The sequence below is a fragment of the Erinaceus europaeus genome, chromosome 18 (assembly GCF_950295315.1).
Source record: "Erinaceus europaeus chromosome 18, mEriEur2.1, whole genome shotgun sequence".
In the NCBI taxonomy this organism is placed as follows: Eukaryota; Metazoa; Chordata; class Mammalia; order Eulipotyphla; family Erinaceidae; genus Erinaceus; species Erinaceus europaeus.
In genome coordinates this window covers 13,085,323-13,110,948 of record NC_080179.1, presented here as the reverse complement: position 1 = coordinate 13,110,948, position 25,626 = coordinate 13,085,323, and the positions used below count along the sequence as shown (strand labels likewise).

Sequence of the window (25,626 nt, the reverse complement as noted above, 5' to 3'; positions counted from 1 at the left end):
GACAAATTTATATGGTAAGCAAACATACAGTAACAATAAAAATATAAAGTCTTCGGGAGTCGGGCGGTAGCGCAACGGGTTAAGCGCACGTGGCGAGAAGCGCAGGGACCGGCGTAAGGATTCCAGTTGGAACCCCAGGCTCGCCACCTGCAGGGGCGTCGCTTCACAGGTGGTGAAGCAGGTCTGCAGGTGTCTTTCTTTTCCCCCTCTGTTTTCCCCTCTCTCTCCATTTCTCTCTGTCCTATCTAACAACGACAATATCAATAACAACAATAATAACTACAACAACAATAAAAACAACAAGGGCAACAAAAGGGAAAATTAAAAAAATTAAGTCTTGCCACCAGAATCAGTCTCTGCTTGAATTAAAAAGGACACACCTATACTATGCCCTTTTTCTATAGTATCTGTTGTTGGAGTTGTTTTGCTAGCCAGAAATTTCTTTTTTTCTTAAAGAAACATTTATTTATTAATATTTAATTTCTTAATGAGGGGTAGGAGGAGAGAAAGAACCAGATATCACTCTGGCACATGTGCTGCCGGATATTGAACTCAGGACCTCATGCTTGAGAGTACAATACTTTATACACTGCACCACCTCCCGGACCATGCCAGGAATTTCAATATTCTTCTTGAATTATTTATTTATTTATATTTGCCTCCAGCGTTATTGCTGGGGCTCAGTGCCAGCACTACGATTCCACTGTACCTGGCGGCCCCTTTTTCATTTTTTTCCCTTTCTATTTTTATTTGATAGGCCAGAAAGCAATTGAGAGGGAGGGAAGATAGAGAGGGGTAGAGAAAGATAGACACCTGCAGACCTACTTCACCACTCATGAAGTGGTCTCCCTGCAGGTGGGGAGCAGGGGCTTGAACCCAAGTCCTTGCACTTAGTACTATGTGCACTTAACTGGGTGCACCACTGCCTGACTCTAGAATTGACTTACTGTGAGGACTGTTCAGAATCCCCTTGCCATTTTGGACGAAGTGTTAAAATATGTTTTACATATATAACTCCCATTTGACTTTATTGGTTTTTGTTTGTTTTCTTATTCCATTGACTGGCTAGAAGGAAGTGCATGGCAGTAAATTCCTGTGGGTTAGCACTGTGACCATTGAGAAGGATATTGTTTTTTTTTTAACCTTTCTTTTATTATTATCCTTATTTATTGTATAGAGACAGCCAGAAATCAAGAGGGAAAGGGGAAATAGAGGAGAGAGACAGAGAGACACCTGTAGACCCACTTCACCACTCACAAAGCTTTCCCCCTGTAGGTGGGGACTGGGAGCTCGAACTCAGAACCGTAAGCCTTGTAACCTGAGCACTCAATGAGGCATACCAACACGTGGCCCCACATATTGTCTTTTAATCATTTTGAAACTGTTTTCCTTCTGTGAAAGCTCTCATCAATTAGTTGTGACTTGCAAAGATTCTGAGTTTGAAGCTAGGACTGTCAGAGTGATGTACCCACCTGATTAATGATGTCTGCCGTGGGCTAGGTGGGAGGGCATGGGGAGTGGTGGCAAGGATAATTTGCTCCCCAGAAAATAGGTCAATGATGCAGTCTGACTTTGTATAACTCTGCTATTGTATATATTTTCTTGCCACCAGGTCCTCACTGGGGCTTTGTGCCTACACTATCCTACCAAATGCCCAAATCAGGGCTGGGCAGTGACACACTCAGTTAAACTCACACATTACCAAAGGCCAGAAAGTATACTCTATGCACTTTTGCTCTGAAGCTTCTGCTTGTTTAAACTGCTGTAGTAATTTTATCAATCAATAAAACAAAACCATGCCAATCGTGTGTATCGTTGGGGGTGGGGGACTGTTGAATAAATTTTGCAAAGTTGCTAAGAAAAATTTAAGTGTGGAATAGTTTGAAAAGCTAAGAGAGGCTAATCCTTTGCTTAATAAAGAAGAACATTGATAGTTTAGTGTGCACTTGGTTGACTGAATCAAAGGTATTGCTGTGATATGGGAAAAGAAATCTGGGAATGGGGGCCTGGAGGTGGTGCACCTGGTTAAGCACTCACATTATAGTTTGTAGGGACCTGGGTTTAAGTCCCTTGTTCCCACCTACAGGGAGAAAGCTTCACGAGTGGTGAAGCAGGTTTGCAGGTATCTATCTCTCTGTTTCTCTCTCTCCTCCCCTCTCAATTTATCTCTGACTCTATCCAATAACAAATAAATAAAATATTTTAAAAGTGACAGATTTGAAAAAAGGAAATTTGGAAATGTACCATTTAACTTTTAAGTGAAAACATAAAGTGGACCACCATCTTTGAATAGTAGTTTTCCATTTTAGTCAGGCTAGATTCCTGTCAGCCCTGGAGCATTTTAACTTCCTGCCTAGGTTGATCTGATCAGTTACAGAAGAATTTCTGAAGTAGGAGAAGGAACCAGAGCATCACCTTGACACATAGAATGCCAAGGATTGGATTTGGGGCCTCATGTTTTTTTTTTAATTTAAAAAATTTATTTATTTTTCCCTTTTGTTGCCCTTTTTTTGTTGTTGTAGTTACTATTGTTGTTATTGATGTCATTGTTGTTAGATAGGAAAGAGAGAAATGGAGAGAGGAGGGGAAGACAGAGTGGGAGAGAAAGATAGACACCTGCAGACCTGCTTCACCGCCTGTGAAGCGACTCCCCTGCAGATGGGGAGCCACGGGCTAGAACCGGGATGTTTACTCCAGTCCTTGGGCTTTGTGCCACCTGCGCTTAACCTGCTGCTCTACCGCCCCACTCCCGACCTCACACTTTTTAAAAGTTCAAGGCTTTAGCCACTGTGACACCTCCCGGACCATCTTTTTTTTTAAATTGTTATTATTATTATTATTATTATTATAGCACTGCTCAGCTCTGAGTTTGGGGAATTGAACCTGGGACATCAGAGACTCAGGCATGAATGTCTTTAGCATAACCATTACCTCCCCAGGCCCCATCAACAATATTTTTAAAAAACTATCCAGTTGGGGGCCGAGTCATAATGCACCGGATTAAGTGCACATAGTATGAAGCACGAGGATAAGGATCCTGGTTCGAGCTCCTGGCTCCCCTTCCGGGGGCCAAGGGAGTCATTTCACAAGCGGTGAAGCAGGTCTACAGGTGTCTTATCTTTTGCTCCCCCTCTCTGTCTTCCCCTCTTTTCTCAATTTCTTTCTGTCATATCCAACAATAGCAGCAGCAGCAACAACACTGGAAAAAAGATGGCCTCCAGGAGCAGTGGATTCCTAGTGCAGGCAACGGGCACCAGCGATAACCCTGCAGGCAACAAAACAAAAACAAAAACAAAAACAAAAACAAAAAACAACCAAAAACTGTTCAGTAATTCCAATGAGAAGCCAAGGTTGAGAACCATTGAATTAGGTGGGGAGCTTCCACTTCTGATGACTGTATTTAATGTGTGTGTGTGTGTGTGTGTGTCTGCACTCTCATATATAAATGGAGCTAAAGTTTAAGACCATCATCTAATACCTCGAAAGGCCTAATAGATTTCTAGGTCCTAATTAACATTATCTGAGGCTCAATAGTACAGACTTCACTTGAGAGCACATTAGAAATGTAAACTGTAGGGAGCCCGGTGGTGGCGCAGTGGGTTAATCGCAGGTGGCGCAAAGCGCAGGGACCGGCCTAAGAATTCGGGTTCGAGCCCCCGGCTCCCCACCTCAGGGGAGTCGCTTCATGGGCGGTGAAGCAGGTCTGCAGGTGTCTATCTTCCTCTCCTCCTCCTTCTTCCCTTTCCCCTCCTCTCTCCATTTCTCTGTCCTATCCAACAACAATAACAACGAAAAACAACAAGGGCAACAAAAGAGGAAAAAATAGCCTCCAGGAGCAGTGGATATGTAGTGCAGGCACCGAGCCTCAGCAATAACCTTGGAGGCAAAAAAAAAAAAAAAAAAGAAAAGAAAAGAGATGTAAACTGTCAGACAACAGTAAAACCTATTTTGCCACTAGAACACAACCCTTGGCGATTCTTGTCACTTTAAAGTTTGAGATGCAGTGCTGGAGGTGTAATGTAGATTTTAAAACACCCTGCTTTATGCTTCTATCTGAATTTTCCCCCTAATTCATAGCCTTTTTTCAAGAATTTAAAAATTTATTCAGGAAAAATGAGAACATTCACAAGTTGGGGGGGAGGGGAGAGCCTTTACTTACATGCTGGCAGGCTCACTTAGGGAGAGAGAGTGGCTTATTAAAAACATTCAATTATATTTGTTTTATAGAGACAACCAGAAATCAAGAGGGAAGAGGGAGATAGAGAGGGAGAGAGACAGAGAGACACCTGCAGCCCTGCTTCACCACTCGTAAAGCTTTCCCCCTGCAGGTGGGGACTGGGGGCTCAAACCTGTCCTTCTATGTTAATAACATGTTTACCACCTGGCCCAAATCCATGGCTTCTTAAATAAAGAATTTAAAAACAGAAATTAGCGCTGTATACTCAAATCAGTAGGACAGAGATGATTTTCTGACTTGGAGCACAATAACTTCTGCCACTATCATCAGCTCTGTTGTCCCCAGGATAGAGAAGGAAAAATATATAAATGGTTCTGATTGAAAGCTATGCTTTTTCAGTCCCTTCTCACAATTGCCTTGTATTAGAGATAGTAGAAGGTACTGTTGTTATTGCAAGGACACTTCATATATATTCTGAGAATTCTTTGGAGGAAAAGAAAGCATTTTCTCTTTAAGACAGTTTCTGGATGTACTGTAAATGCTAATAAAGGGGGTAGCTTAGAGGGTCAAGTGGTGGTGCACCTGGTTAAGCACACGTACTATAGAGTGCAAGGACCTGGGTTCAAGCCCCTGGTCTCCACCTGCAGGGGGAAGGCTTCAAGAGTGGTGAAGCAGGGCTGCATGTGCCTCTCTGTCTCTCTCCCTCTCTATCTTCCCTTCCCCTTTCAATTTCTCTCTGTCACTTTCCAGTAATAAATAAAGAAATAATTTAATTAAAGGGTTTAGTTTTTCTGGACTTTGCTTTTTTTAAATAAATATTTATTTATTTATTTATTCCCTTTTGTTTCCCTTGTTATTTAACTGTTGTAGTTTTTATTGTTGTTATTCATGTTGGTGTTGTTGGATAGGACAGAGAGAAATGGAGAGAGGAGGGGAAGACAGAGAGGGGGAGAGAAAGATAGACCTGCAGACCTGCTTCACCGCCTTTGAAGCGACTCCCCTGCAGGTGGGGAGCCAGGGGCTCGAACCGGGATCCTTACCCCAGTCCTTGAGCTTTGCACCACGTGCACTTAACCCACTGTGCTACCACCCGACTCCCTTTGCTTTCTTTTTTAAAAAAAATATTTATTTATTCCCTTTTGTTGCCCTAGTTGTTTTATTGTTGTAGTTATTACTGTTGTTGTTATTGATGTTGTCATTATTGGATAGAACAGAGAGAATTGGAGAGAGGAGGGGAAGACAGAGAGGGGGAGAGAAAGATAGACACCTGCAGACCTGCTTTACTGCCTGTGAAGCAACCCCCCCCCCCCGCAGGTGGGGAGCTGGGGGCTCGAACCCGGATCCTTACTCCAGTCCTTGTGCTTTGTGCATGTAGGCTTAACCTGCTGTGCTACCGCCCGACTCCCTGGACTTCGCTTTCTTAGAAAGGATTTTCTTAAGAGGACTGACTTGAGCCTTGTTATCACCTTGCTGTGGAACAGTAATGGCTACAGAGAGCCTGTTTAATAAGCAATTGTGAAAGAATCTGCTTATTAAACAGACTCTCTTGCCCGCATTCTCCAGCAGGTGTGGCTCTGGTTTTGATAGTGTGAATCCAAGACAAAACCACAGTGATAAATGGAGATCTGAATTTTGGTTCCAGCTTCCTTAATAACCATTTGACTTTGGTCATGGGATTCAGTGACTTTGAATCTGTCATTCAAGGGCATCATCCTCCCCTCTGTGCCCCCCCCCCCCCATACACACACACACACACACAGTGTTTCTACTTATTAGGGCAGGACATCTCAGCCTCTCACTGGCTCTTACTTTTAGGGACCTGGTGATGTTTCTTCTTTCCATCTTCTTTCTGTTCTAGGCAGGGAAGTGTGAATGGAAGAGGGGAAACTAGCCTTATGGATGTGGGCCAAGATTCTTGGCTGGGGAATCAGGAACACCCGTGTCCTTTGCTGGACTAGAATCTAAGAAAAGATCACAGTGATCTCAGATTATCTAGAGGCTAAGTTACTTCTTTTGAAAACTTGTTTTTATAAGTATTTGGAAATGAAGTTCTGAGTGTGAATTCCCAAAGGGATTCTTGTGCCCAACCAAACTGACTATGACCACCCGTACCTGAGGTCCAATATAGCTGTCTCAAACTGACAAACACCTACTAAGGCCTTGGGCTTCTGCTGAGTGAAAAAAAGTATAAAGTCTGAACTCTTTGCTTACCACTTTCTACATTATTGTTGACCAAGCCCAAGGTGCCAGTGACCCAGTCGCCTCCTGTGCTCACTGCCCTAGAGACTGCACATCTCAGGTGCCACTGTTTCCTTGTGACTGTGTTTTAGTTCAGCCAATAGCTATCCCACTGTTGCTTCTTTTTTATTATTTTTAATATTTATTTATTTATTCCCTTTTGTTGCCCTTGTTTTCTATTGCTGTAGTTATTATTGTTATTGATGTCGTTGTTGTTGGATAGACAGAGAGAAATAGAGAGAGGAGGGGAATACAGAGATAGGGAGAGAAAGACAAACACCTGCAAACTTGCTTCACTGCCTGTGAAGCTACTCCCCTGCCGGTGGGGAGCCGGGGGCTCGAACCAGGATCCTTCCCAGTCCTTGAGCTTTGAGTCACGTGCGCTTAACCCGCTGAGCTACTGCCAGACTCCCCTACTGTTGCTTCTGTAGTCTAATTTTTCCAGCTAAATGCTGCTCTTCCAGCCTTTTAAAAATATTTAATTTTTCTTTTTGTTGCCCTTGTTGTTTAACATTGTTGTGGTTATTGATGTCGTTGTTGTTGGTGGATAGGAGAGAAATGGAGAGGGGAGAGAAAGACAGACACCTGCAGACCTGCTTCACCACCTGTGAAGTGACTCCCCTGCAGGTGGGGCGCCCGGGGCTCAAACCAGGATCCTAACGCCCGCCGGTCCTTGCGCTTTGCGCCACGTGCGCTTAACCCGCTGCACCATTGCCCGACTCCCTCTTTCAGCCTTTTTTTTTTTAGCCTGTGCAGTCCGTGGTCAATGTTCTGTGTCCCAGCCCTAGCCCATTTTTAACCTTATTCCGTCTTTGACCCCTCCAGTTTGTGACTGTCTGCCTGCCTGATATTACCATTGCAGCACTGAACTCGGCTGAGTTTATTCTCTGGGAAATGCCCACCTGCAACCTTCACTCTGGGACTTTTCCCTTTTCTGGAATCTGTCCTCTGTGTGAATTCCTAGTATGCTTTCATTTTATGATGATATTGAGTGACTATCACATTTTATGATGTGATATTGAGTGTCAACATTGTGGAAAAGCAAGTGTGTGCATAATTCTTTTACTGGACGATGGTGTTTGGTATATATGGACCAGACAGCTATGAATAAAAGAAGGGTGTTTTCATTTGTTGGATCCAAGTGCAGGGGAGAATTCTGTCGCTATATACCTTTTAGGGAAGGTCACCTTGATATCCTTAATGACTTTCTCTTTAACTCAGGAGACTTGTATCTGTAACACCCTTAGCAAGAAGCATTTATCCTTAAGGTTTTAATGGCTCAGAAATGCCAGGTTTAGGAGGGGCTTTAAATAAGTACTCACCTATATAATGCTCACTCAGTGTCCTCTCCTGACTGCAAAAGGAAAAGAGCTTTGTGCATCAGAGCCCTTGCAGGGATTTCCAAAGTTGGACTTATCACTGTCTTTCTGGAGCTGTGTGTAGGTATTTCTCACACGGCTTGGTGCAGCTTTCTCGCTAAGAAACACTAGGCACCGTTAATTAAGCTTTAGAAATTGATTTATAGTATTATAGGTTTCATGATTATAGCTTCCCACCCATATACTTATTGCTGTATACAATTCACTGCACCTACCCCCCAAATTCCAGTACCATCACACTCTTAAGCCTTTTGAATCACTAAAATCCTTAATGAGTCTGCAGGCTGGGCAGTGGTGTACCCAGTTAACAGCACATAGTATTAAGGACAAGGACCCACTCAAGAATCCAGGTTCGAGCCCTCGCTCCCCTTCTGCAAGGGGGAGCTTCAGGAGAGGTGAAGAAGGTCTGCAGGCATCTTTCTATGTGCCTCTTCTGTCTAAATTTCTCTGTCCTATCCAATAAAAAAGAAAAAAAGAAAAAAAATGGCCTCCAAAAGTACTGAATTCACAGTGCTGGCACTGAGCCCCAGCAATAATCCTGGAGGCCAAAAAACGTGTGTAAGTCCTATCTTATGCTGCTTGTCATCTAAGGATGGTGTGAGATGTTTAAGATGGGAATAACTCAATAAAATGAGAGTAGTGTAGTAGTAAAGATTTCTCAAAGGTTTTGTGGATTGAATGAGCTGGAATTAGGGAGTCGGCATAGGCTTGCTGCTCTCTGTTGCCCCCTGTCTACACGGAAAAAGGTGGTCTGATTGGGAAAAGGGCCAAAGATACTGGGAGGGGCCTGCAGTGGTGCACTTGGCTAAGCAGAAGAACCTGTGCAAGAACCCGGGTTCGAGCCTCTGCTACCCATCTGCAGCGGGGGTGCTTCATGAGTGGTGGAACAAGGTCTGCAGGTGTCTTTCTCTCCCTATCTACCTACCCCGTCCCCTCTTAATTTCTCTCTGTCCTATAGAATAAAATAGAGAGAAAAAAAAAAAGGAAAAATAGTCCCCAGGCACACTGGATTCGTAGTGCCGGCACCAAGCCCCAGCGATAACCCTGGAGGGAAAAAATAAAAAGAAAGAAAAAACAAAGCCACTGAGAAACCACTGCAGTGGTGATTGAAAGTGGCGTTGTATGAAGCATGAGTTATCCTCCAATCCCCCCCCCCCCTTTTGCCTCTAGGGTTATCACTGGGGTTCAGTACCGGCACTGTGAATCCACTGCTCCTGGAGGCTCTTTTTCCCATTTTGTTGCCCTTGTTGTGGCTGTTATTGTTGTTATAGCTGTTGTTATTGCATAGGACAGAGAGAAATCGAAAGAGGAGGGGAGACAGAGGGGGGAGAGAAAGACACCTGCAGACCTGCTTTACTGCTTGTGAAGCTACCCGCCTGCAGGTGGGGAGCTAGGGGCTCGAACCGGGATGCTTATGCCGGTCCTTGTGCTTTGCGCCATGTGCGCTTAACCCGCTGCGCTACTGCCCAGCCCTCACCCTCCTTTTTTTCTCCCTCCATCCCCTTCTGCTGAGGAGCTTCGGAATGAGGTTGGCTGGAAAGCCCGGGAAGGGGTTTTCTTCTAGCTAGCTAGAACGCCTCTCAAGACCTCCCAGGTTGTTACTAGTGCATACAACCATGCTTGACCTTTGGCGCCAACCTACTTCTTGGACTAGATTCTCCGACTAGACTGTTGCTCCTTCTCCTGCCCCCAGGCCAAAATTGGATTCCTGGAGTGGGAGTTGCAACCAAAGGAAGTGTGAATTTTTTTCAGCTTTCAAACTGTTATTCAGGGGCTGTATCTCAGTCAGGATGGCACATAATAGAGTACTAGCAAGTCAGGGTGGAAGTCATCCTAGAGAACAGGCAAATTTTAGTCGACTTTATATGTTTACAGTAGAATTATCTAATTTAAGTGGGTAAATACAATCGTCATTTTTTTTTTTTTCTGGTACCAGATAATTCACTATCAAGTTTAGATGAGTTGTCTAAAATGTCATGGTAGGACCATACTTTTTTTTTTTTTTTAAACAAGCTCATTAAGGAGCTGGTGGGGTGGTGGCACAGCTGATTGAATACACTCATTGCAATATGCCAAGACCTGGGTTCAAGCCCCTCAACCCTCCCTCACCTGCAGGGATAAGTTTCACAAGCAGCGAAACATTGCTGCAGGCATCTCTCTCTCAGTACCTCCTCCTTCCCTCAATTTCTCATTTTCTCTATTTAAAATAAATAAATAAATAAAAATATTCTGAAAATAATAATAGAACAGGCTCTTTAGTTCTGAGGATGGTTATTCTATGTCAGTTTGGAGCTGCAACCATTCATATTAATTCAGCTCTGCACACAGTATTCCCGGAAGGTGTCATTTTTCTCTTTGCTACACTTCTTGAGGGAGAGGGTCATTGCATCTAACGTGTCTTTGTCCCCTGAGATATGTAGTACATAATATAGTGACTTGTATATGTTCAATATATTTTTTGAATTTGGCTTCTTGGGTCTCATAAAAATTTATTTTCCTTGGTAAATGCAGACTAATTTGTCTGATATTTGGAGATGTTTTTGTAAACTTTTGGACCTAAATTTACTCATGTGAACCATCAGTAGTTGAAAAATTGCTCAATACATTTAACACAACAAATCAGATATTTGCTCTAAAGAATGTATTAACATGGCCTCTTTTAAACTCGAGTGACTTTATCTCATCTATGTTCATTTCTGTGGTTAGTGTAGGTACACACCTCCCCAAACCCCCAGAATGTCACAGAAAACAATCAACTACACATTTTGAGGTGCAGATAGCTTGCTTTATTTTGTTGTTACTATCTCAGGGAGGTCCAACAATTACAACTAACAATTGTATTTATTGCTGCAGGAAAACTACTACATCCAATTGGCAATTTAGGTGGGCAGTTAGTAATATTGTTTTTAACGACAGCTTAATTTTGTTATCGTTCTTCTTTCTTTTTCTGCTGTGGCTCATTGCTTAGTTGCCCTGGTTTCAAGTGTGATTTAAATTTGGAGCTACCACACAAATGCATTGGCTGCACCTGGGACCTCCAAGAGCTGACACTGCTCTGGCCTAGGAGCACTTGAATAGCTTGGTTCAATGAGGGATGGCCAGGTGATGGTACTTTTCCAAGCTACCCAGGCACTCTCTATGGTCAGAGACAGTGTAAAAAGGGCGAACAAAGTGTTGGCCGTTACACTTTGCTCTGGTAATATTTAAGTCGTGATTTGGAGTGTGACATTCTCAGAGACAATGTAAAACGTTCAAGTGTTGCTTGCAGGAGGGTAAATGCAAACATCACCAATGCCTTACATTTCTGATTCATTAGTTACTGGTGCATGTCTCATGCACAGCATCATCTTTTAGGTGGATAAGACATCTTCAGTGGGGAATTACTCAACCCACTGAGGCATACTTAGACATCAACATTATGTTGAGGCACAAAGATTGGTTAAGTGTTAAGCAGGGTATTCGTTCCAAAAGAAACTTTCTCCTACCAGCAGTTTCAAAAGTTACATTGTAAAATGTCAGAAAATAATGGTACAAAACTTTATAACCGTTAATTCGGCCATATACAGTATGTACATGTCATTAGAAAAATGTGTGATACCTTAGATCAGTAATTATGAAAAGACTGAAATGCATGTTTCTGAACTTTGACTCATTTAGGCTGGTACACAACTACTTTAAAAATATTTACAGATCAGAAAGATTAGTCCATGTGAATCATTCGTGAAAGATGCAGGAGTATGAGTAAGAGAGCCAATGCCCTCTTAGATTGATCGGATATTTATATTCACAGTGGCAGAGTCAGATCCAAATTCATTCCCTAAAGTTAGGGTGTAAAGTCCGCCATCTTGTTTCTGTACATCCATGATGATCAGGGTTGTCAGGTCATCTGTGTTTTCAATATGGAATCGTCCTTGTTGCTCTTGATTCTGAATTTTCCTTCCACGACAGGACCATGTTATTTCAGGGACAGGTTCACCCGTAAAAGCACAGGCTACTGTTAAGACTTTGCCTTCATCAATACTGATGTCAGGTGGAAGAGCTTCAATTTTAGGTGGAATTCCTTTATGGAACAACAACAGTAAAACAAAACCAAACAGACAAAAAAAAAAAAAAGATTTAGGATCAATGAAAACATAATGACTTTTTTCCCCTACTAAATTGTATGCACTAAAAACTACACCATACTAAAGAGTTTAATCTACCTCTACCAGTAATTGTATTGCTCACCTCTTATGCCTGCTTTAAGCATTCTACTAGTTGAGCTTTCCAGTTGTGTCATACTAGATTTTCCCATAAAACTGCTGGAACTCATTTCTACAAAAGACTCTTGCATGGAGGACATGCTTTGGGCAGACATGCTTGCAAATTTCATTTCAGTCATGCTGCTAGCACTGCTGCTGCTGAAACTGCTGAAGGAGGCCTCCTGCTGGGAGGCAGCCATTTGGACTGACTGAGAGGAGAAGCTTCCTTGCAAGCTGGTGTCACCACTTGTCCTCAATACTACCTCCCTGGAAGGTTCTTCAACTAGAGCTGTGGAGCATAGCAGATATACAATGAACAACAATGACAACAATTAACAATACAACAATTAACAACAATGTTAATTGGTGACATCTGACAGTGACTTACAGAAATGGAAATCACTTCCACACAGAGATAGACAACTCCATATGCTATTGAAGCATAAGCAAATAATTACATACTTTTTTTTTTTTTGCAGACATACATTTGTCAAGGGCTAGCATAATATCTCCAAAAAATAAATCCTTATAGTATTACACTGCATGCAAGTGCTAGAATCATTAGGAGAAAAATGGTTTAGTCATATAGAAAATAATTTATATACTGTGTATCCTGAAAAAAATGTAACAGTAGGTTCACTTTGGAGGAGGACATATGTACAATTTTTTTTTTGCCTCTAGGTTTACAGCTGGGGCTCAGTGCCAGCACTAGAAATCCACTGCTCCTGGAGGCCATTTTATAAGATAGAACAGAGAGAAATTGGGAGGGGAGAGGGAGATAGGGAGAAAGACACCTGCAGACCTTCTTTACCACTTGTGAAGTGACCCCTCCCCTCCCTGCAGGTGGGAAGCCAGTGGCTCGAACCCAGACCCTTGTGTGGTTCCTTGCGTTTTGCGCCATGTGTATTTAACCCGGTGCCCTACCGCCCAGCAACCTTATCTATGATTTTGTTTACCTGTAAGGAAGCTTTGTCATTGATGATGAGATTATACAGAAGCCTGTGCCTCTTACACATGGAATTTAAGGAGGCTCTGAGTTCACAGTGCTCAGAAGACAAAGGCAAGGAAAAAAAATTGCTGTAAGCAAGGCTTTAAGTAAGACAGGAAGATAGCAAAGATATACTTACGAAGCACTGTTAATGAAGCTGTAGCTGAACACTGGCCTCGGAAATTTTTGGCCTTAATTGTGTACTTGCCACTGTCACTTATGGAAGCATTTCGAATTTCAAGAGAATATACATTTCTGGAGCGGCTTATGTTGATATTTGATGAAACAGAAATCTGAATCAAGGGGAAAAAACAATGTTATGTTCTTTAGGAAAAACCACGGTGTTTAAAACCTTCAATGCGTGTATAATTAAACTTACCGGTTGGTTGTTTTTAAACCATTCGATTTCAGGGGATGGCTCGCCACTGATTTCACAAGAAAAGAGAACAGTTTGCCCTTCATTAATATTTTGAGACCTGGGTTGTGAGAGGAAGGCTGGAGCATCAGAGAGCTCTTTGCTCAGGGTCAGATCATACTGACACTTGATGATTCCTTGACTGGTTTTGCCGATGCAAGTGAGAATGCCTTCGTCTTTGTGACTGGCCTGCTTAATGGTCAGGGTCTGATCGCTTCCCGAGACCCCATACCTGTACTCTTCAGAGTTAGTGACCTCTACCCCATTGAGTACCCATTTTACATCAGTGGCACCGGCAATGTTGGCTTTTAAAGTCACTTTCTGACCATCTGTTATGCTCATTGGAGTAGAGGATGCTTTAATCTCGGCGTGAGTTCTGATTTCTTCTGATGCCTGTGATGCTTTAGTGATTTCCTCATGGACAATGGATTTTTCCAGGGAGGCTGCTTCTGATTTTTTGAACTTTTCTGAAATCAGAACCTTTGAAGTTTCCTCCTGGAGGGTTAATTTTTCTTGAGATTTCACTTCTGACATCTTAGTTTCTTCAGAAATCAGGGCTGTTTTGGACATTTCCTCTTGGACAACTGCCTGCGTCTGGGATGCAACTTGAGAGGACTTTTGTGTAGATACTTTCTGTACCTCAGTGTCTTTTACTGAGAAAGAAAGCAACAGAGGAAGAAAGGAACATGTGTAAGGCAAACTTAATTGGAAAGATGCTGTCCTACACTTTATCCTTCTAAATTCTGAGAAGTGTTGCTGATACTGCAAGCAGACCTACCTTTTATTGTTAATTTGCAGCTGGAGCAGACAGATCCGGCTGAATTTGTCACTGTACAAGTATAAAGCCCACTGTCAGAAGTGTCAGTCTTATGAATTTCTAAGAGGAATCCTCCTTTTTCTTCAGAGAGTTTATGTTTAGCTCCTTGTGTGATAGTCTGTAGAATGCAAGTCATTTGAGTTTTAAAAAAGAGATTTATTAAGACTCTGGGGCGGGGTGGGGGGGAAGAATACAGGTCCAAGAAGGATGACAGAGAGCCTAGTGGGGGTTGTATTGTTAAATGGGAAACTGAAAAATGTTATGCATGTACAAACTATTGTATTTACTGTCGAATGTAAAACATCAATTCCCAATAAAGAAATTAAAAAAGAGATTTATTACTATGATAACTATTGTATTATCATTAAAAAAATTTTTTTTTTGTTTTTATTTGCTGGATAGAGACAGTTAGAAATTGAGAGGGAAGGGGGTGATAGAGAGAGAGAGAGACAGAGAGACACCTGCAGCCCTGCTTCACCACTTGTGAAGCTTTCCCCCTGCAGGTGGGGGCCAGGGGCTCAAACCTGGGTCCTTGCACATTGTAACATGTGCTTAACCAGGTGTGCCACCACCTGGCCTGTATTATCATTTTTTAACGAGAGTCCAGAGCATTGCTCTATCATGTGAGGTATGAGGGACTGAACCCTGGACTTCACACATGCAAGACATGAAGTTTACCAATGACCACCTCCCTGGTCCCTTGACATAATATTTAATTTTAAACTTTCTTTGGGACAGGTGGGGCTGTGGGAAGAGTATTTTTTTTTCTCTTTGACAAGTTGGGACTTTGCACACATGTGACTTCATTGCTCCAAGGCCACTTTTTGAGGGGTGGGGGAGATAGAAACAAGAGCTGGAGAGAGAGAAAGAGATACCAGGGCATCAGAACTGTAGTAGTGCCATGTTCCTCCCATGGGTTTTTGGGACTTGAACCTGGACTGCATGCACAGCAAGGTAAGCAGCCTACCTGGGGAGTTAATCCTTCTGCAGAAGGGAATCGTTTTTTAGAAGATAAAATGAAGTGATGTTTAAGAATTGATTACCTTTCCATCCTTGGTCCAGATGACATTTGGCTGGGGTTCTCCGGTAGCTTTAACAATCAATTTAGCAATGTTGTCTGAAGAAACAGTCATATCCTGCAGCCCAGTAACAATTACTGGTTTTGAGGAAATTGATTCTGGAGCTTTTGATTCTGATTTTTTGGTTTCTGTAGACTCAGCAGCTTTCTGAGATGATTTCTTGCTTTCTGTGGATTCAGCAACTTTTTGAGTTGATTTCTTGGTTTCTGTAGACTCTGAAGTTTTCTGAGCTGATTTCTTCATTCCTGATATGCTCGACACTTGCTCATGGACACTCTTAAAAGCTTGTCCCATAAACTGTAAGTTAGTTTTGGAAGTTCCACCTTCACCAGAAATCTCACAAACATATTCTCCGCAATCGGATTCAGTGAGGTTATGGATTTTGAGCTCATAAGTACCATCTGCTGAGTAGTGAAACTGGAAGTGTCCATTTTCCTTTAGCTTCTTGCCATCTTTATACCAGGTGACCTCCTTTGGACACAATATACTACTTTCGACAGAACAGGTCAGCTTTGCAATGTCTTCAGAAGCTTCTGCTTTGAGGGACTGAGTTATCTTAGGTGGGGCTGAGGCTGATAGTTGCTGCAGTTTTTCCACTGGTGTGGACTTCGTCTCTGGAGGTGACACAGCTTTGGGGTGAGAAGTCGCTGTTTCTGGGGATTTCACTCGTTTTGGAGACTTAACTGCTTCTGGGGATTTCACCCGAGGCTCTGGGGATTTGACTCTGGGTGGTGACGTCACAGTCTTTTCTGTTGCCTTGGTCTTCTGAATGGTCAGAGTAAACTGCGCTTCTTGCTTCCCCTCACTGTTTTCTACCACCACGCTGTAGCTGCCCTCATCGGAAGTCTGGACAGAAGAGATCTCAAAGGTTGACTTGTACTTTGTGGTGGTGACTTGGTGGCGGGTGGAAGCACTTATCACTTGTCGTCCACGCAGCCAGGTCACAGTTGGTACTGGTTCCCCATCTGTGTCACAGGAAAATCTTGCAGACTCACCTTCAGAGACAGTTATGGATCTTGGCTTTGTCAGAATTCTGGCTTCCAAAGTTGTCTTGATCTTTCTGTGCTTGGATTTTTCTTCCAGTGACCTTTCTTCTACTGCAGCACTTTTCATTTCTGCAGATGTGTAGTGTTCATATGACGAGAGACTTTCTCTTGTCTCTGTCAACTGTGATTTCATTTCTCTGACTGAGGAAGAAGCTTCCATCTCAGATGCTTTCTTAAACGATGAAACAGCATATGCCTCTGTTTTTATCAGCTCAGGGAAAACAGACCGGGGGACTTCTTCGTCTCGGCGTCGGGAAGCATATGTAGTATAATCTCCTCCAGTTACATCCAAGGTTGCATAGTCAGAAGCTTCTCCTTTGTAGTTGGTGCACACAGCACGGTATGTTCCACTGTCCTCAATATGGCAGTCTAGAATTTCCAGGGTCAAGACTCCACTTGTGTTGGTGTAGTGAATCTTATTGCTCTCTTGGAGTTCTACACCATTGTGGTACCACTTGATCTCAGCAGTTGGCTTAGATTGAACATTTAAGATGAAACATGTATTCTGGCCACATGGTACCCTGTGGGAACGCATTCTCAGTGTGATTCGAGGTGCGTGGTCTAAGGTAAAAGGCTGCTGACTCAAAACTTCATACTTCCTTTCTGATGTCTTCTGAGTCTTTAAAGCAGCTTTCATGGACTCATATCTGGAGAAGATATCAAATCTTGCAGACCTCTCAAATCTTGAAAGTGACCTCTCACTAGATACGGGGCTGGGAGAACGTGGACGGGTCCTTTCAGGAGTAGGAGACCTCCTTTCTGTGTCATCTTCATATTCTTCAGCTGGTTGTGGACGGGATCGGAGTAGTTCAGACACTGGCCTCATTAGCTCAATATAGCTTGGAGACAGGGAGCGCCGCCGTCTCAGTAGTCTGGACACAGACGAGGATGACTCTCTTTGAGCGCGTTTTGAGATTTCATATTCCTCTTCAATCTCGGTTATTTCTGTAACCTGTCTCTGTTGTCTTGATTTTTTCTTAGACTTTTCTTCCTTTGACATGTGGTCAAGCTCACTTTTGTATTCAGAGAGACGCTGGGTGGTAGTAACTGGCCTAAGCAACTCTTCATCCTCTTTCTCAGCCATGATTCTTTGCCTTTGTTTCGGCTGTCGATATGAGGCCTGGGCGTGGCGTTCCCGCAGCTCTGCATAACTTGTACTAATCTCAGTCTTTGTTGGGATGTGATACGTGGAATATCTGAGGTCTTTTCTTGTTTCCTCCACCTTCACATGGGGTTGTGGTGAAGGGTAGCGTAGGCTCGAAAGCTCAAAACGCGGAGGGCTTCGACTTGGTGGTGAAGCTGAAAAGCCTAGTTCAAGCTCTTCTTCAAGACGAAGTCTTTCTTCCTCTGTTCTTTTCATGGCCAAGTAGTCATCAATGGGAAGGAGCAATTCTTCATCCGACATGTCACCAAAAGAACGCCTTCTAGGTCTGTAGTAAAAGTCATAATCAGGAGAAGGTATACGCCGCCTGGCTGGTCTCACCATTTCTAGATCATCTTGGGAAAGTTTGGGAATACGCCATTTTGGTCTGTATTGATCTGTAATGCGTGGAAGAGGCATCACATAGAACTGTTCCCATCTTGAAAGGCGAATGCGCTTGGGTCTTTTCTGTACAAATCTGTCAATTTTTCCGGGCATTTCAAATTGATCGCGAATCTTTTTATACCATTTCATGTCAGACATAGGCACAAACTGTTTAATGTGTTGGTCTTCTTCTGTGGTAGTCTGTTTGTGCTTGCGTGGCTCTGGAACCTCATATGGCATACGGAGTTTTCTCTCCTCTTTCTTTTCTTCTGTCTGAAGTCGGAATTCTCCTTTTACAGTTTTGGTGCTTACAGCTGGTTTGTAAAGGATAGCAGCTTCTCTCAGAGCCTCTTGGGCTACCTGTGTTAGTGGCACCGTTTCAGTTCCAGAAAGAATTTCAGCCATTCTCAAGGTCTTGTCAATTTGTTTTTGTACATGTCGTTCACGCTCCTCCTTACTCTTATATTCTTGTTTGACATACCTCAAGTGTTCCACTTGTAGATGAGCCTGGCAGCTGGTCGATCCAGCTGTGTTTGTGGCTGTGACTCTATAGTAACCTGTGTCTTCAGGTAAAGTATCCCTGATGTGTAAAGCATAGTAGTCCAGGCCTTCATGGATAATTTCAATGTTAGGTCCAAGGGACAGTGGCTGGCCATCTTTCTCCCATTTTAGTGTTGGTGGGGGGATGCCAGACACTCTGATCTCAAAGCAGACACTTTGGCCTTCTTGGCATTCTGCATTTGCCAGTAGTCGTTTGAACATGGGTCTTAAGGTTGTATCTGTTGGAGGTGGATGTGGGGTTACAGTCAACTTCGCTTTACAACTGTCTTCACCATATTTGTTCCTTGCCACGATAGTATATTCAGCATCATCATCAGTAGTTACACTGTTGATCGTTAACTGGTAAAGACCCTTGTCAGATTCAAATGTGTACTTCTTATCATCATCACCCGGTTTGATTTTCTGACCTGATTTATACCATGTTACACGAGGCTCTGGGTGAACAGTTATAGTTACTCCAAACCGGACATTTTCGCCCACATAAGCTGTCTTGTTATAGAGAGGCAAGGTAAATTCTGGTGGTCGTTCCAGGAGTCTCATGGTATCTGTTCTGCGCCTGATTTTCTTTGTGGTTCTACGACAGTAATAGTCATAGACTTCTCTTACACCTTTAACAAATAGCTCTGCGTAAGAACTGTCTTCACCGTAGTCATTGACTACTTTGCACCTGTAGGTACCATCATCGAATCTGGTGATATCTTTGACATATATGGTGGCCACTCCATCTTCATAGGTGATTTCATATTTCTCACTGTTCTCCAGCTGCCTGACTCCAAAGTACCAGGTCACTTGGGTAGACTGATCATAATTTTCAATTCGGCACACATATTTGACATATCCTCCTTCTTCGCCAACAGCATGCATTATCTGCCCAGAAACTGGGCCAATTTCAATGGATGCCACTTTAACTTTAGCAACACTTACTCCCCTTTGAGATCGAATTGCACCACCACAGGAGATTCGGGCTGCCGACACAACCATGTTGAGGTCCTTCTTGACGAGGGTATGGTAATAGCGCCGGTGTTTTAATGTTCGGATAACTTTCGTGCTGACCTTGTCTATCTTCTGCTTCAGCCATGGGTGCTGGAGTGCCTCTGAGGCTGTCATTCGAGATTTTCTGTCTTTTACTAACAGCCGATCAACAAAATCCATGGCTTCTAGGCTAATCTCTTTGAATGCTTCTTCATCAAAATTATATTCAGCATTCATGATGTTCTCAATCATCTGTTGGTTAGTTTCGGCTAGGAATGGATTGATACCACTCAACAGCACATATACCAGGGTTCCAAGTGACCACATGTCAGTGGCTGTGCTGACAACATCATGGTGGTGGACTTCAGGTGCAAAATATTCAGGGGAAGTGAAAAGAAGCCTAAAGTTGTCACCTGGTTTCAGCTGACGGGCTTGGCCAAATTCTATGATTTTAATTATGGAGCTTCTTCTTGTTTGGTAAATGATGTTATCTGGTCTGATGTCAAAGTGTCCAATATTATGACTGTGTAAGAACTCAAGTGCTTCACAGACCTGGCGAACATAACTTACAATTTCTCTCTCATTAAGTTCAAAAGCACTTGTGTTAATGCGTTCAAATATGTCAAGTCCTGATATGAATTCAAAGATCATAACTAATTCTTCCATGCTTTCAAATGATTCATGGAGGTATAAGATGTTTTTGTGCCTGGCAATGTTTAGAATGGATATTTCCTTCTTTACCAAAACCTGATCAGTTCCTTTGACCTTAACAAATTTGGCCATGTATGTCTTCTTTGAGGATGTTTCAACACAACGGTGGACAATTCCAAACTGACCATGCCCAAGGTCTTCAGCAATCATATATTTCTCATAGAGCTCTTTGGTTGAAGAATGAGATGCTTTGGTGGTGGAAACTTCTCGGGTTTCATCTACCTCCTCATCATAGTTCATAGCTCTGGTCTTATCTTCTTTGGTTATGGTTGGTTCTGAAGGCTCGGAAGGCTTGCTCAGGCCAAATTTGTTCTCAGCTATTACACGGAACTGGTAACTCGTTTTTCCAAATAAGTTGATCACAGTATAACGTGTTTCTCGGGCCTGTCCTACACGGAGCCATCTTTCTGCAGTAGTTGCACATTTCTCAATGATATAATTGGTGATTTTGCTGCCACCATCAGAAGCTGGTTCAGTCCATGTCAAGTTGACAGAATCTCGTGAAACATCACTAACTTTGACTCCTCTGGGTGAGTCAGGAACATCAGCCACATCCAGTTCAACTGTCTTCTGATCAATTCCAAATCTGTTTTTGGCACAGACCACATAGAAACCAGCATCTTTTCTCTCTACTCCATTAGGGAAGACAAGTGATGTGAAGGATCTTGTGACAATAACTTGGTAGTGGCCATTATTGTCAATGAGATCTTGTCCTTTCTGCCAGGTGATCACAGGATCTGGTTTGCCACTGAAAGGGATCTTGATGCTGACCACTTCACCTCGGAGAGCATGAACTGCCCCCATGCCTTCAAGATTTTTAGGTAAGTGTATTTTAGCTGGAACTGTAGAAGAACAAGAGGAGAGAGAATACAATTAGCAACACCAAACATTGTCTATCAATAGTAAAGTCCATCTACCCCATTCCTACCCCGTAATCCCTTCTTGTATCAAACTGATGTCAACTGATTTGTTCTTACCTTCCACTTCCAAGGAGGCAGTGCCAGATACAGATCCCCCTTGGTTGGTAGCTCTGACTTGGTAGACTGTGGCATCATCATCTGTGACACTATTAATGATGAGCTGGTGGTAGCCACCCTTAAATTCCTGAACCCTGTACTTTAATCCATCTGCAATAATTTCTTTGCCTTGCCTGTACCATTTCACAACTGGTTTTGGATGACCAGTCACTTTGCAGACTAAAGTGGCATTGCTTTGATATCTGACATTGAGATTTCTCAGTTCCTCCTTGAAGTGCGGAGCCTGGATTGGGACATCAGATTTGGGAGTGACAGGTTCTGATATTTCACTCCATTCACTTTCCCCACCTAGGTTTTCACACTTCACACGGAACTCATATTCAAGACCTTCAATAAGATTTTGCACTGAAAAGACGGTTTCTCGGATTTCTTCTGTTGTCACAGCAATCCATTTATTCTGTTTCTTCTCACGCTTCTCAAGGTAGTAATTTCTAATCTTTGCACCTCCATCACTGGCAGGTGGCTTCCAAGCCACAACACAAGATTCTTTTGTGAGAGCAGTAATAGTTGGTTTGCCAGGAGCACTTGGCTTTTCTGTTTAAAACAAGCAAAAATACAAAGGATTTGAGTCATGAGGTGAAGCAAGAAGCCTTATTAAAAGCCGATAAAATGAAACTCTTATGAAACAAAGTTCAACTAAGAATAGCTTTTCAAGAAAAAAAAAAGTGAAGTTGGTTTACTTTATGTAGAGAAACTTGTAAAAAAAATCTCAAGTTATCTTTTTAAGAGAAGGGGTAGCCTACGCATATAGATGCCCATTTAGATAACCAAAAATTATTTTAAACGAGGTAAAAAGATGTTGTACTTAGTCTGAATCTTCATTCTTTCCTTTCCAATTCTAATTGTGTCAATTGTTTACATAAAATGAATTTTATGTAAACATGGAACTTTTCCATATGAAGATTGTAGAGATTAAAAACTCACCAAATGGACTCTTGATGATCACCACTGAGGCCACCTCTAGAGGATCACTGATGCCAAATGTGTTCTGAGCGGAGACCCGGAAATAATAGCCAGCATTTTCTGTGAGGTTTACAATTCTGCAGGTTGTCACCGAGATGGCTGAAGACACCAACTTCCATTCAGCCCCTTCCTTGGCCTCACATTTCTCTACCACATAGTTGGTGATCCAGGACCCTCCATCATCTGCAGGTGGTTTCCAGCTGATGACTACAGAGTTCTTCAACAGAGCTTCAATCACAATTGGTCCTGTAGGTTTGTCTGGCTTATCTGTTTGGAGAAAATGCAATTACAGTGTTTTTTTTTTAAAGAATGTTTCCCAAGACCTTGTTTTCCTTATGAATAAAAAGTACCAAAGGCAAAGACATGGCCCCTAGGTCAGATCAATGGGCTTTACAGTTAGCAGTATTTATATACTTTTCCCATATTTGGGAGCTGATTTAGCTTTCTAGTCCTAATCTCAACCCTGACACCATTTTCCAGACAATACATTTAGCTCACCAGCATGTTAGCTGTTGGGCTCAGGCAAAAAATTAGTTAAATCATGCCCCCCCCCGAATATATATCCCTAAAAATAGACTTTCCTAGGTTCTAACATGAAGACCCCAAATTTCATCTGTTATATATCTTACCTTTAGGTTTCTGATTATTAAAAATTTTTTTCTGCTTTATATTTTACTGATTTTTCAGCCATCAAGTTGCAGATGCTACCATGACACCAACCTGACTTCCCTGAGCAGTGTGTCCCAAAATCTCACCTCTCCAGAGCCCTACCTCACTAGGGAAAGGTAGAAAGAGGCAGAGGGTACGGATCAATCTGCCAACACTCAGGTCCAGTGGAGAAGCAATTACAAAAGCCAGAACTCCCACCTTCTGCTCCCCATAAAGATTTTTGGTTCATACTCCCAGAGAGATAAAGAATAGAGAACTTTCCGGTGGAGGGGATGGGATACAGAACTCTGGGGGTGGGAATTGTATGGAATTGTATCCCTCTTATCCCACAATCTTGTCAATCATTATTAAAGCACCAAGAAAGAATCAAAGGCAAAAAATAAGGTACCTTGTATTTCCACATCAAGGGTGGCATCAACTGTTCCATGAATATTGCTGAGCTGAACTTTGTATTTCCCAGCATGCGTCTTATGTTGAACATTCTTCAAGACGAGATGAGTGTAGTGCTCAGTGTTTTCAATAGTGATGTTTTCTGAGTTTTGCAAAAGTTTCTGGCCATGGAACCAAGTGATGCTAGGTATCGGACGACCAATGTACATAACGTGAAGTCGAAGTGTTGAACCCACAGCTCCATAATATTTCTCCTTCAGTGGGTAACCAGGATGGAATTGTGGTGTTGCTTGAAGGAGCAGCTTACTGCTGCTTTCTACTTCTCCAACTTCATTAGTAGCTATGCAGGTGTAAACGCCTTCATCTTCTTGTTCCTCTGTCATTACTGTTAGAGTATGTGTGCGCCCATCTGAAGACATTTTGTACTTCCGGCTCTGTACAAGCTCCTTACCAAATCGGTACCATTTAATGTCAGGAAGAGGTCTTCCAACAATCTGGCAGGAGAGCTGAGCAGCTTCACCCAATTTAGTGGTAACATCTTGCATTTCTTTGCGTACTCCTGGAGCCTCTCCAGCTGAAGTATACGAATGTCAACATTAGAGTCATCATTGCTAACTGTGTCATCTATGAAAATCTGTACTTGCACATTAGGAGTTAATTTAGTCTATTGGCCAGCACTTTATTGGATACTCTGATTCATTCATGATTTAAACTTTTTTTTTTTCAGGGAGAGGAGAATGACATGATTCTAATTCTTAAAAATTCTTCCTAGTAATTTCCTCAGGTTGAATGGAATAGTGATTTAGCATATCATCACATTAATATGTTGAATGACTTTTTTCTTTACTTTTTGGAGGTATTAGTAATCTATAGGGTTTTGGGGATGTATGAATTTCTCTATAAATCTGTGACATCTTTGCCCTTCCTTAGGCTCTCTGAAGTGAGATATACTTGTTGAGTCTTTGAATCTTGCTAAGTATAAAAGAACCCATTGCAATCATGGGATAAATTGCTGTAGGAATGTGCTCAGTTCTCTGTGCCCAACATCTATTGAGGCTATGTGTTTGGCATGACTTACAGTAGAACATATTCACTATATATGCCCTGTGCCTGCATAAGCCATGGTGAGTGATTTCTCTCCTTCTGAAGATCCACTTCATGCAGAGGAAGATTTAGCCTTAACATACAGCTTAGTTTGTAAAGCAAATACAGAGATTTAATGGCGACTTACATGTTAGCTTAGTCTTTACAGACATAGCAGTTCTTCGAGGCCTACTAAGTCCCGTTTCATTCTCAGCAAAAACTCTGAATTCATATTCGGTAGATTCTAGCAGTCCCCCTACTGTGAACTGCCTGTCCTTGATGCGGTCCTTATTGCTCTTCTTCCAGGCACTATCTCCAGACTGTCTGTATTCAACCCAGTATCCAAGGATTTCTTTGCCACCATCACATTCAGGTTTCTCCCACTGTAGGGTGACACTGTCTTTGGATATTGAAAGAATTTCCAGTTCTCCAGGCTGGCTTGGCTTATCTGAGGTATTTTAAAACAGTTGAAAAAGGAAATCAGTTTTACTGCTGATAAAATGTGTGGAATTGTACCCCTCTTATCCTATGGTTTTGTCAGTGTTTCCTTTTTATAAAAAAAACATATTAACACACCCCCAAAAAAAGAAAAAAAGGAAATGATGACCCCATATTCTTTGACCCCTTTCTGTAATGTTTGAACAAAACACTATGATTAAAGCTAAAATATGTTCTCTTTTGACAAATATGTGTAATACAGTGGCAATTAAATGTTAACACAGCAAAAGAGAAAAAAAAAGAATGTGAAATCCAATGCTTTAACCTAAAAAACAGGACTGGGAATTTTAGTACATATTGATTGGGATAAAGTTTGCTCTAAAATTTGTTTACAATAAAATCATAGTATAAACTATTCTATGGAAAAGAAAAGAAAAGAAAAAAGACCAAAGGCTTTCTGACTTTTTGATCTTAAGCCCCCCCCCCCTCCTTTGGAAACACTTTTCTTACCAAATGGATCTTTGCAAACAACTGGCTCAGAAGCAGGGCTGGTCTCACTTAAGCCAACATCATTCTGTGCAATGATCCGGAACTGATATTCGGCATCAGGAACAAGCCCGGTGACAGTGTACATTGTGGTTGTTATCTGGGTCTTGTTGTGTCTGACCCACTTGTCAGTTGATGTCTCCTTGCGTTCAATGTAGTAGCCTGTGACTCGAGAGCCGCCATCATCTTTGGGCCGTGACCACGACAGGCTGACAGAGCTCTTGGTCACATCGAGTACTTCTGGAGGATTGCTGGGAGGCTCTGGAGGATCTAGGAATTTAAGTAGAAAACACACATGTGTTAGAGGACAATCCTAAATCTTGTAAACTGATGATTTCCATCTCAAAACAA

The 25,626-nt window shown here is 42.3% G+C and overlaps 1 protein-coding gene across 1 annotated transcript in view; it reads right to left on the bottom strand.

Moving 5' to 3' along the window:
• Positions 1 to 10,557: 10,557 nt before the first annotated feature.
• TTN (titin) overlaps positions 10,558 to 25,626 on the bottom strand; it is a 332,848-nt gene continuing 317,779 nt past the window's right edge. The window contains exons 305-315 of the mRNA XM_060177642.1: positions 25,240 to 25,545; positions 24,440 to 24,739; positions 23,207 to 23,782; positions 22,111 to 22,416; positions 21,127 to 21,720; positions 15,299 to 20,991; positions 14,217 to 14,373; positions 13,403 to 14,088; positions 13,163 to 13,316; positions 12,022 to 12,324; positions 10,558 to 11,854 (exon numbers count right to left, since the gene is read on the bottom strand). Of these exons, the coding sequence (XP_060033625.1) occupies positions 11,556 to 11,854; positions 12,022 to 12,324; positions 13,163 to 13,316; positions 13,403 to 14,088; positions 14,217 to 14,373; positions 15,299 to 20,991; positions 21,127 to 21,720; positions 22,111 to 22,416; positions 23,207 to 23,782; positions 24,440 to 24,739; positions 25,240 to 25,545 (9,374 nt within the window). The 3' untranslated portion in view covers positions 10,558 to 11,555. The remainder of the gene's footprint in view (positions 11,855 to 12,021; positions 12,325 to 13,162; positions 13,317 to 13,402; positions 14,089 to 14,216; positions 14,374 to 15,298; positions 20,992 to 21,126; positions 21,721 to 22,110; positions 22,417 to 23,206; positions 23,783 to 24,439; positions 24,740 to 25,239; positions 25,546 to 25,626) is intronic.